General features: G+C 37.0%; 1 protein-coding gene across 2 annotated transcripts in view; it reads right to left on the reverse strand.

Moving 5' to 3' along the window:
* The window catches only part of UBE2H (ubiquitin conjugating enzyme E2 H), a 99,625-nt gene that overhangs the window by 38,265 nt on the left and 41,783 nt on the right, over window positions 1-19,577 (reverse strand). For both annotated transcript variants that reach the window (XM_029232969.1, XM_029232968.1), the window contains exons 2-3: window positions 4,987-5,063; window positions 4,112-4,186 (exon numbers count right to left, since the gene is read on the reverse strand). In XM_029232969.1, the coding sequence (XP_029088802.1) occupies window positions 4,112-4,186; window positions 4,987-5,063 (152 nt within the window). The remainder of the gene's footprint in view (window positions 1-4,111; window positions 4,187-4,986; window positions 5,064-19,577) is intronic.

Genomic DNA, 19,577 nt, shown 5'->3' on the forward strand with positions numbered 1-19,577 from the left:
CCTGCCAATTTGATAAGTCATATATTCTCTTATTTTTTTAATCTGCATTCTTTGGATTAGACACAAAACCATTTGTATCCTATGCTTATCGATTATTTTTAATTTTTATAAAAAATTGCTCCATGTGACCTCTGTATATATGAGATCACTCATTTTTATTTCCCCACACAGCAACTGCAAGTCTTATCTTTGACGGATAAAAGCTCTTCCTTAGTAGATGAGCACACGTGTAACGACTGAAAACTGTGAATCTGGAGAAGTATGGAATATGGCAGTCTCTGTAGAAACTCCTCTGCGTATAACATAATCTTCATGGGCCGGGCATTACTTCGGTTTTGAAAGAGTATTTGTAAAGTCCTTACGTTCACCTTCACATCTCTGAAGCTTTGTAAAGACTATTCTCAATATGTGAAATACAATTCTTGTAAAAGCCTATCTCCTCCATATACTCTTTCTTCCTCAACTGAGCTGCTAATTCACACTTCTCCTAAAAAGCAAGGAAATGCTGTCACTAAAGCAAATGCAGTATTTTATATGTGTTGACTTTTTCCTCCCAACTAGTGAAAGCCTTACACAGCCTTCCTAACTATTGGGTAGAATGCCATATATCATGTATTCTGAGTATTTAATACATTGGCCAATATCAAACATGCAGAGTTCATTTAATTCCATTATCTCATTTTCTAGAAGAGGAAACAACAGTTCTGATAAGTATCATTCTCACAGTCAAGGAGAATCAGGGCCAGAACCATTCTTTCCCACTCTTTCCTGAACCAATCCACTGACCAATCACATTCGCCTAACTACACAGTGACACACCCAGCAGCACTGCTAGCATTCTAGGAATGTTTCTGAATGAAAAAGATAAAAGTCTGTACTTTCAAATAAATCAGAACTTAAAGATTCAAATATAATTTACATCAAAGCAGTCTCTCTGGAAAACGATGCAAATATTTCAATGACATTACAATTGATTAAAGGAGTTTTACAATTTCCTTTTGAAAGAGCCCATAGGGCCAGTTTAAAAGAAAATCATAATCCTTAAACTTAAGTCACTTTCACAACCATGTATCATTTTAGATTTCAACTGATGTTACTTTGTTTTTCAATTCATCTTATTCTCTAGAATTAAATGACCTTTAGCCATTTCAAAAATTTATATCCAGCTTCAAAGCATCAAGATTTGCCATCACTCATGATATTCAAAGAGAATGTAAAATTCCAAAAGATGAGCTTAAGATGTTTGGAACAATGATGGCATTGTAAGAGTAAGCTCATAACTTCCCCAGGAGTCTGTTTACATTCCTTCTCTTTCCACAGAGGAGTTGAGGGAGTTTATTGCTATTTAGGGGTAAAAACTTACTTAAAGACGTAAACTGTTTCTGAAAGGACTTTTGTAGTTATACCTCATGCAATCATGTAACTACTGAAAACTCTCTAAAACTGTATTTGGAGTATATACCAAAGATGAGCCTGTCAAATTACATTGCATATACACTTATATATGCATAGAAAAATGTTTTAAAGTACATTTTTATGCACTTTATGCAAATAATGATATCTATTGAGGGATAGGATTATAAGACATTTTAATTTTTCTTTACTTTTGCTCACCTGGACCTTCTTACATTCCTACTATGGATATGGAGCATTTATACAATTTAAAAAATACATAGTAATATTAAACAAAAAAGTATATACATATACATTTTAAAATTCCAAGAGCTAAACATTAAAATACTTAATCTAAATTTGCACATCTCAAAATTTGGCTCAGAAAGAAGGGTATGCCTGCCTAGATACTATAGAGGCAGGGTTTAAAAAGAGCAGTGAAGTTGGATTTATCTTATCTCCTTGCCCTTCTGTATAATTCTGCAACTATCTATACAATTCAAAAAGGAATCTTTGCCTATTCTACATGAGCCACTACCTCTCAAAATGTTTAACGCACATTCTAACAGTAATTACATTGTTGACGACCTGAAAATGGGTCACCCCACACAACTGATTAAAACTCTCTTATGCAATCTTCCTTTGGAGGAAACAAGGACAGCTTGTACAAATATTTCAACTAGGTCTACTTCCCTAAGAGAATATGGTACACATTTGTAGGTATTACCAAGTTCTAAAAGCACACAGAAAGGCAAAGGAAAAATTATAAAGAAGTTAAATTTGCCTAGTCATTTGTCCTAACCAATTTCATGTTACATCATTAATTTAAGAAAGTACAGAGGTTTCTGTTGTGTCATTAGTTAACAAACAATGTCTGAAGTTTAGATATTTACACTTTGAAAGTTATGATGAAATAATTATATTACCTGGAAATATATGTTAAGACAAGACTTGAGAAAAAAACTACATTTCTACAGGATATGTAATTGCATTTCTATAGGTTCATTGTTAGTTTCAACAAGCTATACTGTTTCCTTTCTGACTAGGAATCTAGGGTAACAAAACTAGATTTACCAAGCCAATTTTTAGTCTTTAAGTAAATAGGTATGTATGAAATATATTTGAATGAATTTACATGGTTTGGACATTCTGTTTGTAAAGGTTTAAAGATCATACCACTCAACTACATAAAAGTTTTAAATGCCTATATAGAAAGAAACACCCTAAAGTTAAAAGACAAATGGGGGATAGGGAACCAATGTGACACAAAAGCCCTCCCGAACTGAGCGAAACCTACATTCCACCACACTGGAATGGAACTGAGAAAGGGCTGGTGTCCCAAGTATGCTAAGGTATTAAGTCAGATACATTCAGGGATTGTCTCAAAGATTCAGCACCTCACAGCACTCTTCCTATATCACCAGCTGATAACTCTAAAACTTGGAGGCCCTTATAGTAATTCAATCATCCATAAAGTATCTTCTCAATTACTGAGTTTAAAAACTCAACTTCAGGGCCCTTAAGAGGAAATCACCAGTTTATTCTTAAAATGAGCACTAAGAATCCCAGCCTAAGAAGGGATTATAGATGCTCTGTAGTATTTTTATAGCATGAAATTCTAAAACATATAAAGTAGCTAGATGTCAGGGGGCTAGGCCATTGCTTCTGACTGGGAATTAGCCTGTGACTATTCTAATGTTCCTGCATTATTTATCTGAGACAGAAATGTGGGGGCCTAGAATCAAAACATATAGCTCAGAATGTCTTTGGTCCACCTCTTTAAAAAAAACCCTTTTGGGGTGGTGGGGCAGTCTAAAATTCCAAGAGTTCTGGCATTAGCTCTGAAGACAAGCCCACAGCAGTAGCAAGATATCTGAAACTAACAATTCTGAACATGCAGTTCAGTGTGACAGAGAATGCGCTAATCTATTCCAATTTTATTTTCTTCTTCCTTCTTAAAATTGGTCAATATTTTATAACATTTTAAAATCATCTACAGAATGAAATTTTTAAAAGTGGGCTTAAGTTAGCTAAGTTACTACCATTCTACAGTCTCAAAATATTTAAAGGTTATCAATCTTCAATCAAATATACCTCTATAGCATCTGATGCTAAAATACCTAAATTGTCACTAAATGCCTTAATAGGGGTAATAGGTTAATATCAACAATTAGGGCAGAAGATGAAGGTGAGGAAAAAAATACCCTTTATACAACCCCACTGAGGTTTCTTCTCTACTTTCTTTAGCTGTTTAGAGGGCTAAAAAGATTAGGAATGTAGAGAATGGAAAAGGGTACCCAGAGTTGGAGTGAACAAAAGTAAAGTAGGATATACACAGGATTTTTAAATGGCAGAATTAGAATAGGCACTGTAAAATATTAATTCCAACAATCTGGCATTTAAAATGAGATTTAAGATGTTTATTATTTTACTGCTAATAGCCTGAATGGACAGTGTGTCTTAAAATTGTTTAATCTGACCCTAACAGACAGAAAAATCTAGAGTTATAGTCATTACAAGCATGCAAAGGGTATATTTAAACATCTTCTATCACACTATGGAAGTACCCCCCCCCCAAATTACTAATTAACCTAAGCCAAAAAAGGAAAAAATTCAGTTAAGTTAATATTTCTGGAATTAATGATCTCCCATAAAACGTAGGATTTTTTTTTTTTCCATTTCAAAACTCTCTAAGGAGAGAAACTGGGTAGTTACATACCTATAGATGGAGATTTGAAAGGGTATTTATCAGGAAGATCCACTCTAACTTTCCATACTCCACCTTCATATGGTGCTGAAATAAAAGCAAAAAAGTTAAACATTAGGATTGTGCCTCCAAATCAGAAGATAAATCTGAATGTAAGTTAAACATTAAATCCTAACCTGTTTTGAGAACCTTGCAAATTAATTCCTTCAAGAGTCAGGGAACTCTTATAACTAACTACTATAACTAGTAGGTACTCTATGTTCAATTATAATACTTTTCTTTAAAAAATCTAGAGTTAGCAAAGGTTCATTTTCTCCCCCAAATTCACTTGATTCTTTTTTTTTTTTTTTTGCGGTATGCGGGCCTCTCACTGCCGTGGCCTCTCCCGTTGCGAAGCACAGGCTCCGGACGCGCAGGCTCAGCGGCCATGGCTCACGGGCCCAGCCGCTCCGCGGCATGTGGGATCCTCCCGGACCGGGGCACGAACTCGTGTTCCCTGCATCGGCAGGCAGACCCTCAACCACTGCGCCACCAGGGAAGCCCTCACTTGATTCTTTAAAGTATCAAACACTGTTCAGTTATTTGGTAAGTAATAGCCTACTGTCTCAATCTATACCATGCTCACCCCACCCCCAAAAAACAACAAAAAACATTTCCACAAAACCCAGAATTCACAATTCATGTTTAATACTGTCACACAGAGGTAAAAGAGAAAAGCATATAAAGTAATTATGATAAGAGCAAGATTTCCTCACTGCTTCTAGAATTAAATTAAATTTACTTTTCAAAAACTACACATATCACCATCTCCCTTGATATTCTCACTGTCTATTAAGGAATAGAGTAAAAGATTGTAATAAAAAACACATACCAACACATATACTTACTTCCTTGTGGTCCATAAAACTTCACTACAAATTCATTGAGTCCTCCTAGGATCGTAACCTCATGCTTACTCTCGATGCTAAGGTGGAAGGTAAAGGAAATTACACAGGCTTTTATATTACCCAGAAGAACTAAAGATGGCTTCCTCAAGATACGCCATTTAAAGTGTTACCAACATTTTACAATGAAAGCAATAAAATATAAAACATGAATAATAATTCTTGTAATTTAAAAGGCAATATACGCTCTTGTGAAAAGAATATGAATGAGCTTTAGATTCAGAGAAGCTGGGGTTCAAATCCTAGAACTGCCATATACTGAATTTGAGCCTAGACAAAATAATGTAAACTCACTCCCTGAGTTTTGTTCTCCTTTGCAAATCAGGAAAACACCACTTTACAGACCTCTGTGAAGATTAAATGGGTTAAGTATGTAAAATGTGTAAGACCACATTGTATATATAAGTAAATGAAAAATAGGCACTTAATTTTAGTTTTTCTCCCCTCTGTACTGTCCCCACCCCATCCTATCCCCAATGACCCTTTAACATAAATCCAGCATTCCCTTTAGTCAAATTCAAGCACTCAGCAAAACACCGATTCTCCTGAACTGGAAATGCTGTGCTCCTAAAATTACACATTTACTAAGGAAGTCCCCATAATTTTCTCCCTGGCTTAGAGAATAATCAAAATAACTACTGATATAACCTTGCTATAAGTAGCATTGCCAAATGCAAAAGACAAGCAAAAAAAAAAAATTTTTTTAAAAAATCTTATCTGTAGTATTTATTTTCACCTACTCTTTTCCTCCCTCTTTTCCATCCCCTTGAGACTGGCCTCTAGGTTCTTATGTGCTCGGGGTTGGAATCACAGAGCGCTAACACTTCTGTGTTCCCTTCCTCAAAAATTTACTTGTCCCGAGACCCACCCCTTTAAGGTACTAAGATTCGATTATAGAAACCAAACCAACCCACATCAGCAGAAGAGAGGGCTACTGGCTTAATATCTGTTTTGTCTCTGCTTTGTGGTCTAACCCAATAATGACTCTACTGAGAAAAATTTTAGATGGTGGGGGCTTTCGGGAGCTCTCAAATCCCACTGTAACCTTAAAAAAAACCACCACCAACAACCAGATATGACAGACTGGTCTCATCTTTCTCAACCACCAGTGCAAATTACATTTTAATTATGTGTACTATTATACAAAAGAAAAAAAGCCAAAGAAATTTTAAGTGATCTCTTAAATAGAGAAAAATGTTAGTTTTAAAGGCTTGAAATTAAGTATTTGGCATTTGGCTCTCCAATCCTTTGTCCTGTAGGCCACAGAACAGAGGCCAGGTGTATTTTTGGCAAAGTCCTTGCTCAAGAGCAATGAACAGTATCCACTAGAGATATTAAATTATAAGATAATTCAGTCTATTTGATCTCATTCTTTTTGAAAACTATCTTAATAACATGCACACTGAAAGGATTCAAATAGTATCCACATTGGAAAATTGGCTTCATTTCTCATGGTCAAATGAAACATGCATGCATGCTTTGGTGTACTAAATTCTTCCTGGCACCTCCTTACAAAATATTCCAAAGCTAATGCTAATGTAATAAATTAAAGTACATGTTTAATTGTTTTAAAACAAAAACAACCAAAAAAGCTCCCTTATGTTAGTAAAAGTCAAATCTAGTTACAATAAACAAAGTTAATTACAAATAACTAAGTTCTCAAAAAAACAAACAAAAAAAACCTTGGGGATAAAAGGCTTTCTTAAGAATGACACCAAAGCCAGAAACCACAGAGGGAAAAATCAGCAGATGCAAGCACACACACATATTTAAAACTTCTATATTATAAAAAATAAAGTTAGGACAAAGGACAAACTAAAAAGAAAAGACCAGGAGAGCCAAGTTGAGAAAACTGAAATTAAGCCATAAAAAGTCCAACTCATTAGTTTAAAAATGAGATATTTCCCACTATTAATTGATAAAGATGAAAGAGCTAGATAAAACCCAGTGTTCCGTGGAGTATAAATTGGTATTCCTGAGGACAAATTTAGCACTATACTCTACTACTTAAAATGAATTTACTCTTTTACTCAAATTTCACTTCTTTCAAGTTATTTTTAAAAAAACAAAAAACAGACACTGCTGGTGGGAGTGTGATACGGTTTCAACCACTTTGGAAAACTGCTGGCATGGTAAAGCTGCACACATGCATGTCCCACACTCATCAGCACTATCCCCAGTAGACAGGAACAGCTATGTTCACCAAAACACGTTTAAGAATGTTCGTATAGCACTACTTGTAATATCCCAAAATTAGGTTACAGCCCAAAAGTTCATCAACAGTAAAAAGGATAAATTATGGTACAGTCACCCAACAGAATATTACACAGCAATAAAAAATTAACTGTACATGTAAATGGATGAGTCTCAGAGATATTACAGTAAGTGAAAGAAAGCAGATACCAAAGAGCACATACAATATGATTCCATCTACACACATTTCAAACAGGCTAAATGAATCAAGGTGTTAGAAATCAGGATAGTGGTCACCCTCTAGTGGGGCCTGGTCATTGGAAAGGGGTTTGAGAGGGACTTCTAGAGTGCCAATTACACTTTTATTTACAGTTCCATTTATCAATGAGCTACAAAAATGATTTGTGCACTTTTTGTACATATGTTACTATTTAATCAAAGAAGTTTACTAAATATAAGACTATCTGATACATGTACAGATATTTTTTATTTAAATTTTTAAAATGAAAATAATTTAAGTATTTATCAATAGGAAAAAGAATTATAAGCCATTTATGCAACAGGCTGCTACTAGTGTCTATTATTGTTTACTAGTGTCTTCTCCCCACCCAGAGCTCCTCTAATGTATGTTTCTGCTTAACTTGGGGTATCCAGAAGTAGTCAAAATGAATACACTGTAGTACCACATATAAAGCTATCTCAGACATTAAACTAAATAAATTTGCAAGGATAATAATGAAGTAAGGTAGAGGATTAAATGAGTTTAACAAAAGAAGTCAAACTAATTTTACAATATAAGAATCTGTAAAAGCAGCATTCCCTATCAATCAGACCTAACTTGCTATGAATGACACTAATCTACAGCAATTACTCTTAATTAATCATTTAAAATTATAAGTTATCCACATGAATGTCCCCTCTAGAAAACTGAAGATATCTTTTCTATCTTTTATGTAGATGCAGTTAAGTCTGGGTTTCTTCCATTCTGTGATCTGTTTGGGATTTAGTCCATGCTGTTACCTACTTTTCAAAGAAGATTCTCCTTTCGAAAAGGTCATGTGAAAATGAGATTAGAAATTAATGCTCCAAACCTCCTCTTTCCCATGATCCCTGGTATAACCCACATTCCAGATACACTGTGTCTGTCTTAAATTACACATTATACTGTAAATTAAAGTGTTATTATAGTCCATTTCACATGAAAAGCTAAAAGTAAACTGAATGAAACCTTTAAAAACTTCTACCAAGTTGGTAAAATGAAGAAGCTGTACTAAATTTATGCTGCCTTGGAGCGGTACAGACACTAAATCAGATGGAAAAAAATAATTTAAGTTTAGTTGAAAGAAAAACACTGCATTAAAAATAAGCCATTCCATCATCATGAATGAATGACTTACCCACAAAAAATATAAAATTACTTGACTACTGTTACCATGTATATTTATGGTAGAGGCCATGAGTTTCTTTCTGCTCCCTGCTGCAAAGTCAAGGGCAAGGAAGGCAAATGAGAAGGCAGGTTACAATGACAGGTTACAATGATCTATTTCTGAGATGTGCTGGTCAGGCTAGTAGCCTGGTGGGAACTCACTAGAAGGTTCCTTCATTACTTTCTCACTTTCAAAGCTTGAAAATATAAAATATCCTTCAGATACCGTTCTGGTAAAAATATGTTAAATAAACCCATAAAAATCACATTTTACTCACCTCTAAGTTATTTGTAAAATACTGCTTTTTACTTACTTAGCATTTCACTATTAAGGAATGTCAGCATTTTCAGTAGAATAATGATTAACATTCCCAGGAACCCAAGTTCATTTCACTTTTAAAATGCCAGCCACCCACCAACTTATTTTCCCTGAATGGCATTATGATTACACAACGTAATATTTAAAGGTTAATGCCAAGCCGTCAAGAGATAACTGACATTCTTGGCAAAACGTGTCTGTCGGGATTTTAGAAATGATTTTTATATACTTCTGGGATTTTCCAGAAAGGGAGCCAAGGGCTAAGCCTGTTAACAGGTCAAGGATTCAGACAGCATTGTTTCCTAAATTTGCTGATAGTGAGTTTGTAAGATAAAGGAAGGTGGCCTCCCTGAGCTGTGCCCATGGCAGTAAGGGACCAGGATAAAGAACGGGTTGCTTCTGTGCAGAAGGTAAAAGCAATTTGCGTGGGCTTTCTATCCACGTGTTCAGACCAGTCCGCTTAAACTCTCCTTGAGATTAATCACATCACGAAAGTTGAAGAAACTGGGCAACCTTCACTACCTAGTTTTCTTGATAAAAATATGGTATGTCTACTAATCCACTAATGAACAAAATATCACAAAAATAATACTGTGAGGGTTATGTTTATAAAGAATCCTTCTCCTTTAGAGATATAAATTGAAACATTTACTCATTAAAATGTATGTCCAGGATTTACTTCAAAATAATCCAGTGTGGGAAGAGTTAGGAGAGAGAGGTACAGAAGATAGGACAGTGGCCCTGAGTCAACAATTACTGAATCTGAGTGATGGGTACATGGGGTTTTCATTATATTTTTCTCTCTAGTTTGAATTTTTTCGCAATAAAAGTTCTGAAAAATTAATGTAGTCAGTTATCAGAACTTTAGCATTTAACAAGCATGACAATTTAGAAGAACTTAGCTACTGCAGCTCTCTTAAGAGCTTATGAGGGACCTTCTCTGGTGGCACAGTGGTTAAGAATCCACCTGCCAATGTAGGGCACGCAGGTTTCAGCCCTGGTCCGGGAAGATCCCACATGCGGCATGCAACTAAGCCCATGCACCACAACTACCGAGCCTGTGCTCTAGAGCCGGTGAGCCACAACTACTGAAGCCCGCGCGCCAATAGGATTGTCTGTTTTGTTCACTGCCATTTCCTAGTGCCTAGAAGAGTACCTGGCACACAGTAGGCACCCAATCAATATGTATAAAATGAACACATGAATGAAGCTGTAAGGCAGGCATAGACTGAGGCTGCCAGTCTGAGATCTAAGGATAGATTTAGGCTTGTCAGAGAGATGAGGTGATACTATTAAGGGCAAAGTGGAACAAAGATGCTAAGTTCAGTTCTGAACATGCTAAATCTGAAGTATAAATGGACGAACCAAGAGGCAATATACTGTAAGCAGCTTGGGAAACTTGCGATTTAAAAGGAGTCACCTTGTAAACTGCTTAACTCGGAGTTTGTTTCTTAATCTCTAAAAAAAAGGGAGGGGCTTTACTTTGGGGAGGGGTTACTACCTCACAAACAGAATTGTTGAAGATGAAATGCACTATCTACAAAGGTATCTACCTGGCTCAGCGTCAGACAGAACCAGGAGTTCAATTTTTTTAACATAAAATAAATATAAAAACTGACTAATTTCCACGTGACTAAAATTTACTTAAGCAACACTTTTTTTTTTTTACACTATCTAAAAAAATTAAGTTTCCTTCTATATCCTTAAGCCTTTCTTTTCTTATTTTTTTTTTTGAGGTACACGGGCCTCTCACTGCTGTGGCCTCTCCCGTTGCGGAGCACAGGCTCCGGAAGCGCAGGCTCAGCGGCCATGGCTCACGGGCCCAGCCACTCCGCGGCATGTGGGATCTTCCTGGACCGGGGCACGAACCCACGTCCCCTGCATCGGCAGGCGGACTCTCAACCACTGCGCCACCAGGGATGCCCCTTAAGCCTTTCTTGATGTTAAGTCATCATTATGAATAATAGTTGCTATACAGTACTACAAAATACAATGATGCCCTTAGGAACCGTAAGGGATATACTTATTTCCTGAAGTAGAAATTTCCCATACTGTTAGGCTGAAGGGATTGGCAGGTTCTTTTCCTAGTTTCTCTTCCTTCTTTAGCTGCGTTTGAGAGCCGTCACTGGGCTACCATTCCTTCAAATGTATCTATGGTAGGATGCAAAAATCAGATAACCAAAGTTCATGGAATTTTTTTTTTTTAAAAGGGTAAATAATTCTAAGCAAGACATTCTCCAGTAAATAAAATACATAATTTTTAGCTGTATGTTTTCAGGTTTACAACTAAACTAAACAACTTCAGAGTGAGGAAGTTATCACTTATTTAAAAATAGCCTCTTCAAAATAAATATGTATTGTCCAGAAGTAAGTAAAGCAAACAATTTGACAACTTACTATGATATACTGAACACTTAAGACTCACTAAGGGGTAAAAAGTAGCATGCACGTATTTCTTAAATTTTACAAAGATAGTGCAAGAATTAAGTTAAACAGCAAGCATGTTCATTACCACCCAGCAGACTGTAAATCATACTAGCCTTTGGAGTTTTGGGGCTTTTTTTTTTTTCTCTTCTCAAGTCTATGCTTTCATTTAAAGCTTCCATGTCAGAAACCAAAGTAAACACTGGCAAGATCTAAGTAAATGTTAAATGGGAAAATCATTATAACTTAGCTCTTCCCTAGATGCATTATTCTGCTACCAGATTCCCAAATAATAAAGTAAAAAACTCAAAAGAAAAATTAAGAGTCATAAGTTATGGAAAATAATTTTTTCAAATAGGTTTTAGAAAAAAGAAGTGTATCACAGAGATACATAAGAAATCTAAGCCCCATTCGACCCCAACAAAATGTTTTATACAGCAGATTTACAAAGTCAGATAGTCAGAAATGACCCAGTTGCAGAAGAAGTGAGAGAGAGAGAGAAAAGCAAAGGGAAATATGGAAAAACAATGAGGCCATCTTGAGACCAAGAAAATAGTCAAAACAGAAATAAGATTTACATTTTCTAAAAAGTTCAAATTCCTATTAAACACCTCAAAATATTTAGAAGGCTATTGATAAAATAGAAACAGCTCTTTAACATACAAACTTTTCTTTTTTTTTGATCTTTATTTCAAGTTGGACAACTGCAGCCCAGGACTTTCTTTTTTCATTTTAGTTATTTATTTTTGGCTGCATTGGGTCTTTTTTGCTGCATGTGGGCTTTCTCTAGTTGCGGCAAGAGGAGGCTACTCTTTGTTGCGGTGCGCGGGCTTCTTACTGCAGTGGCTTCTCTTGTTGCGGAGCACGGGCTCTAGACGCGCGGGCTTCAGTAGTTGTGGCTCACGGGCTCTAGGGCACAGGCTCAGTAGCTGTGGTGCACGGGCTTAGTTGCTCCGCAGCATGTGGGATCTTCCCGGACCAGGGCTCGAACCCGTGTCCCCTGCATCGGCAGGCGATTCCTAACCACTGCGCCACCAGGGATGTCCCTAATATACTTTGATGCTTTGCTATTTTATGGCAACAAAGCATTGCTTATTTTTAACTAAAAATGTATAAATCCATGTACATAAATTAACAGTGTATTACTTAAATAGTATTATTACTCTTAAATAACTCATAAAAGGTTAATGAAAAGCTTATTTTTCAGAATTCGGTTTGTTACAGCTTGATTCACAGTACGTTAAAAATAAATCACCTTCCCCCAAAACTGCTTATTTTCTTAAGTGTGATAATGTCATTATGTTTATTTAAGAAAACGTTCACATTTTTAAGAGGGGCCTACTGATATATGTAGGTGTTAAATGACAAAAATGTCTGGGATTTGCCCTAAAATATTTCATGAAGAAGAGAAACAGATGTGATAGAAAATACTGATAACTGTAAAATTTTAATTTGGATAATGGGGATTCATTAATTTTTTTTTTTTTTTTTGCAGTACATGGGCCTCTCACTGTTGTGTCCTCTCCCGTTGCGGAGCACAGGCTCCGGACACGCAGGCTCAACGGCCATGGCTCACGGGCCTAGCTGCTCCGCGGCATGTGGGATCTTCCCGGACCGGGGCACGAACCCGTGTCCCCTGCATTGGCAGGTGGACTCTCAACCACTGCGCCACCAGGGAAGCCCTAAAGTAATCTTTAATCTTGTGTACACTTGAAAATTTTAATGACATTATTTCTTTTTATTTAATTTCCAATACTTACCATTTCTTTTTTTTAAAATCAGAAGACTGTATATATTTAACTACACTCTACTTATGTGGATAGGGGACACTCACTGCTAAAGAACTATCAGCTGGTCAAACACCCAGTTTAAATCTGTAAACTTGGAATACAACTTTGAACTGCAGAGAAAAAATAAAGAGTTGCAAAATTCTCAAGATGCAGGATACCCCAGAGACATCAAGTTGACAATGAAAATCCAAACCAATGATCTAGAAAATCTGTTAAAAATTTTTTTAGAAGATAGGACATATTAAAAGAAAGAACTCTGTCATTCCAAAGGTAGACTACCTAATCACAGAAGGCTGGAGAAGAAAAACACATGAATCACAACCTTATAGATGACAATAGCACCTGAAAACTTCGAAGTCCCAGGCAACGTATAATTTCCCCAGAGATGAATTCCCCACGGTCAGGTGGCCATCTGCAAAATCCTAACGGAAACGTCTATTTAAAACACATTCTACCTCCCCTTCTGGGCTACTTCACCAAGCCATCCACAGTGCAGTGCAAAGTGCATCATGAAGCAGCTTCTCAGTAAGAAGCTAATACTGCTTTATGGAATATCTATGCAGTGTATTTGTAATCATGTTTCCAGTGTTCTTCTCTTCTCAGAAAATCCTTGAGAACTTTACTTCTTTTATTCATTTTAAATATAGCAGACCAGTTTTTACCCTAACACCTGACATGCAGACTACAATGCCACTCAATGAAAATAGAATTAAGCTAAGTGTTTGATAATCCCTATCCACAGATATTCTAATCAAGGCATATGTGAGTCTTTCATAGTAAGCAGTGACATTTTAAAGGAAATATTTTCTTTGGCAGTCTCCAAGTGAAATATAGTACATTACAAATGCAAGGTGATGTATGAAAATTAATAAATACCATGAAAATTAACAAATACCAAGCAGTGGCACCCATTTAGTAGATGAAGATTATGGAAGAGTGAAAAACAGTGGATCACAGAAATGAGAAGGAGATCTTAGATATATGGTCATACTCTTAAAAAAAAAAAAAAGAACAATCAACACACCTTGAAGTCATGGAACTACTGATGCAAAGACCCAGGTCCGCAACCCAGGCCATGGCTCTTCTTCCTTTCCTTCTCTGCACTGGCTAATTACGAGTTTGTGTCTCTAGAGATCAATGATTCCTCATCGTAATTTTATGACTTCAATAATCTCAAGGAAAATTTCTTAAAGCAAGCTCTTTAAAATTCAAATATAAATGCCTGTAAACCCAGAACAAAGGGGGAAAGATAACAATTGGCTTGCCCTTATAAATCACTGCTCTATAAGCCCTGGTCTCAGTGCCTCCTCACTCCCTAGTTCTTTCCCAGAACATGAATGACCAATGCCTGCCGTTCCCTTTACTACTCCATGTTCATTAGGCAGAGTAGATGTCAAATGTTAATAACAACCCTGATTTCATAAAAAGTATAAGGGGGAAGTGAGCAGCACAGACTCAGGCTTTTTTAAAGCAATACATGTACAAAGGAATAAGTGGCAGGTTCAAGATCACTGTCAAGATTTTATACTGAAAAAAGCACAACTACAGATGAATACACTGGATAGGATGCTAAATTAAAGCACAATCCACCATGTAGAGAACTCTGCATTCCACAACAAACGAATATGCTTTTATTCAATTGGGCCCAGTTTCTATTACCCATTTGGAAGACTTACGAGAGGTAACATAGCAAGTATCTGTTGGAAATTTAATAAAGGCTTGGCTAAACAGTATAAAAAAAGGATTAAAAAGTAATCTAAAGTGATACAGAAAATAGCAGTGTCTTCTTGATTGAAATTCTGCTTAAAAACTATATCCAAGGGTAGTTGGTAGGCAAATACTCTATCTGATATGTTCAAGTAGCCATTATAAGCTGCCTTCATTTATTACCTTTATAAATAATTAGGATAAAAAAATGGGATAAAAAATTACCAGAAACTTTAAATGTTGCTTTAAAAAAAGAAGTCCATAAGGAAAATAAGCGAAAGAAATAAAATTTTAAAATAGAAAAAAAAAAGTTTCTTTTAAAGAAACATCCTACCCTAAGAAAAAGAACCCCAATGTGACTGAGTTAAGTAGAAAACCCTGGAAAGTCAAGAGATGTGGGGTGAAAGTGGACTGTAAACTAGGTGTGCAATGTGATACAACAAGGGAGGTTGCAGCTATTTTAAGCATCATACAAGTTAACAGGTGACAGAACTGAGAAGGGAAGCTTTCTTCCTATGTTAGTAAACTTGCTAGCTCAAGACCAACAGAAATGATTAAATACATACTAAGAAGTGGGTTGTCAGGTACAATTAAGAGACATGGGAGTGATAAATATGTGATAAGCTAGCCTAATAATTTAAAGTAAACAGAAGTTTGAGGTTTAAATATACACACACAATAAAGTGAATAAAGGCTGTATTGTTACGAGTTATGGTTAAGAAGTTAAAAAATCAAGGTTCTCACTAGGAGTGTTTCCTGAATAATTAAACAATGAGGGGAAAAAAATTGGTTATTTAGCAAAACAAGAGAATATAAACCTAGACATACACAACAGTGGGTATATATATAGTAAGAAAATTTGGCATTGAAAAGGTGACAAAACTATTAGGTTTCCCTCTCCCATGTCTGTACCACGGGGAGAAGTAGGATTGATAGGCTCAGGTGCCACTAAGTGAGACAAACAGTTTGCTGGCGGCACAGTCACAGGGCAAGAGTGCAGTTCGGAGAACGCCTTACAGTACAGCTAAATAACCTCATCTGGTGAAGCACTGAGTTCTAGGTTTTTAAAAAATTGTCTTTTAAAATGTGTGTGGGGCATAAAGCAGCCTCCCCATTCCCTTAACGCTCTAATCCCACTGCCCAGATATTACTATTGTCTATATTAATGTTTATATATACACACATTAACATCATCATGTACACCCAGACACACAGGTGTAAACTCTTCTGTAAACACCTTTCTTCAGGTTATATATGGAGGACCTCTTTATTAGTACACATAGATCTAAGCTCCCGTAAAAAAAATGCCTGTGCAATATCCATGTACCATAAGTTAAATAACTAAGCATCCATTAGTGAGCAGGTAGGTTGCTGTTAGTGTTTTGCTATTACATGGTTACAACGAACATCTCAGTATGCGTATCTTGCTGTACTTTTTTTTTTTTTTTTTTTTTTTGCGCGGTACGCGGGCCTCTCACTGTTGTGGCCTCTCCCGTTGCGGAGCACAGGCTCCGGACGCGCAGGCTCAGCGGCCATGGCTTACGGGCCCAGCCGCTCCGCGGCATGTGGGATCCTCCCGGACCGGGGCACAAACCCATGTCCCCTGCATTGGCAGGCAGACTCTCTACCACTGCGCCACCAGGGAAGCCCCTTGCTGTACTTTTGATAGTGCCTAAATGTCTTTCAAAAAGGGTGCATACAGTCACTTTCTAACCACTGTCATATGAGCCAACCTGTTTTCCTCATACTCTCAACAATATTGGCATTAAAGCTTTTCCACTCTGCTAACCTTCCTTCTTGCCTCTCCAACACAACACCTGATTGTGAAGGTGGCCCTCCAAGATTCATGAACAAAAACGCACTAAGATATGAAGCACCTTTCACTAACTATCTCAAAGACAAAGCTAGCCAATTAAATCTCACTTAACTCATCGAATAGGTTAACTCCAGAACCTGGACAGAAAAAGCTGAAAACAAGGAAAGTTTAGTCTGACATGGCATCACTCAATTAAATGACAGGAGTAGTATCTTACCTACTTCTCTAAATGCTTAAATCTTTTATACGTCTAAACTTATGCCCCAACTATGATGTGAAGTTAATTTCTTATTTCTTGGGTGAATCTGATATTTTAAATAGTTCTCTTTAGACCAAACTACTTTTGCTGTTACAGCATACAAAATAATGAATTCTCACAAAAGAATCAGATTTGAATACTTCAACAACAGATATTTAACATTTAAAGAAATACGTTAGTCTCCAACTTACTAAAAGCCACACAGTTTACCCCTGACTATTTAAAACAAATGAGAGATCTTGTAGTAATGACCATGTAAATATTATTCACTGCCGAGCCATACAGTACTATAAGATTTTTTCTCTTCAGTATTTTTTCTCAAGGAAATAATCACTGCCTTAAATGACTAAGCAAACAAGAAACCAATGTATCTATCATTATTTGTCCCTCAACTCTGACAGAACTGTCTCTTGATGTTTAAACCCATCAAGATGAATATCTGTATTTGAATGTTTCCCCTCGTAAATTTACCTGCCTCACTCTTTGGCTTGATCAGGTACCATGCATTCCCCAAGCTGACACTGGCTGGACAGCCAAGGAAGGTGACTCATGAACATCCCAGCTGACAGAAGGAAGCCAGACAGGGATCAATACCTGACCGCACTCTGCCCAAGAGTAATTAAGAATTTTTCTGCTAAAACCACTAACATCACTTTAAAAGAAACAGAATATCCAACATCAGCATTATTTACAGAGTAAAATCCAGGACTACAGGGGCACATGCTGGAGACTGAGAGGACGGCAAAGAAGTCCTACCTACCTCTTCCACTCAGTTTTACCAGATCACCCAGTTGCAGAGTACCACTTCCCCAAAGGAAGACGGCTCTTTCCCAGGAACAGAGATTTCACAGTGAGTCTGGAATTCTAGTGGTTAGAGAGTGGGCTCATTAGGTTGAATCTCAAGATGCCATATGGGTCTTGGGCAGACCATTTAACCTCTCTGTGCCTTGGTTTTCCTCAATGTATAAAGGGAGTAATAGTAAATATATCATAGATTAAGGAAAGGCTCAGTATTTGCTATTATCATTAATACTTCCAAAACAATAACCTCAGATTTAACAAGGTACATCTATTAGTCTAATCTACCTTAGTTACTAACCTACAAAGCTGAAATTACAGCTCTTCAATTTTGAGAAGAGTTAAGTACACAATGACTTTTTACTTTTAATATGCCTAGGTCCTTAATATATTGACATTAGCAATTGCCAATGAGGGGATTATTAACCTATAATTTGTTCCAAAGATAGCATTCAGCCCAACTTCTATGCTGGTGCAGCCCCTTCCGAATTTTAAAAATTGCTACTTCCCCTTTAGTCACCAATATTAACAACAGCTACCCTTTCAGCAGTTACAATGCACTGAACACCATTCTAAGCCTTCTGTACTAACTTATAACCCTTACAACAGCCCAGGGAGACAAGTTATTATTACAAAGACAGGCTAAGTAACCTGCTCAGGCTCACACAGCCAGTAAGTTGTAGAGCTAGGGATGAAACCCAGGCAGGCTAGTTCAAGTCTGTGCTCTTAGCCATCCAGCACTGTCTACAGAGACCAGAGCTTTTGGAGAGGGGTGTAGCATGCTCAGACTTGTCTTGATTTAGGAAGACTTAACTCCAGAGAGACTGCAGAGCAGTCTGGGAGACCATGATGGGAGGAAGGCCAGCTGGGACCTGATGAGCAAGAACAGGTAAGAGCTGACAGGGAGCAGGGGGCTGGAGAGGAAGCCACATTTCAACAAGATTCTGAGAACTGAAAGAACTTCATGACTAATTATACGTGAGGGGAGAGAGGACTCAAGAGTATCTGTTGAGGTAGATGACACTGTTCTAACAAAAATAAAAGGGAAGGCAGGAAGAGGAGCAGATTGGGGGTGGGGTAAGAGCAATATGGGACATTTAAGTGTAAGGTGATGAGACACCAAATAATTGTCCAATAGACAATATGAAGTAATATTTCCCCATTTTTAATCTAGCCCTACACTTCTTTAAAAAGGGGATACAGCACATTAAACATTCTAAGTAAATGCTGAACTAATGAATAAAATACAACTTCAGATTCTCACTAGTCTAAGAAATTATTAAATAACCAACTTACAGGTCCCTCAATAAAACTCTTGTTCCACTGGTGAGAGTTAGGGAAGTTCTCTGGATGGTGGAAGGCTTTGGAATAGAGCAAACCTGGGTTTCAGGCCCAGCTCTACCACTTTCCAGGTAAGTAGCCTAGGGTCTAACTACTCAAGGTGGCAAACTTGTTAGAAATGCAGAAACTGGGTCCCATTCCAGACTAACTGAACCGGTATCTGCACTTTAAAAATATTTGCCATTAATTTGTGTGCACATAAAAGTTTGAGAAGCACCAGCCTAGAGCAAGTGAATGTTCTCTAAGGCTTGCTTTTCCCGCCTGTACAAAAGTGGAGATAATCATATTTATGCACAGGGTAGTTGAAGATTAATAGGTGCCAAATACTTACCAAGCCTCTACCAAGAGATGTTAGTGTCATACATATATTACTTCATTTAATCCTCTCAATGCCTATCATGCAGGTACTTCTTCCACTATAAAGATGAAGGTATGTCCAGTCTGTGATGCCTTCCAACGTA

Source organism: Monodon monoceros, unplaced genomic scaffold, assembly GCF_005190385.1.
Source record: "Monodon monoceros isolate NGI ecotype Baffin Bay Population unplaced genomic scaffold, NGI_Narwhal_1 Super_Scaffold_2, whole genome shotgun sequence".
NCBI classification, from domain to species: Eukaryota; Metazoa; Chordata; class Mammalia; order Artiodactyla; family Monodontidae; genus Monodon; species Monodon monoceros.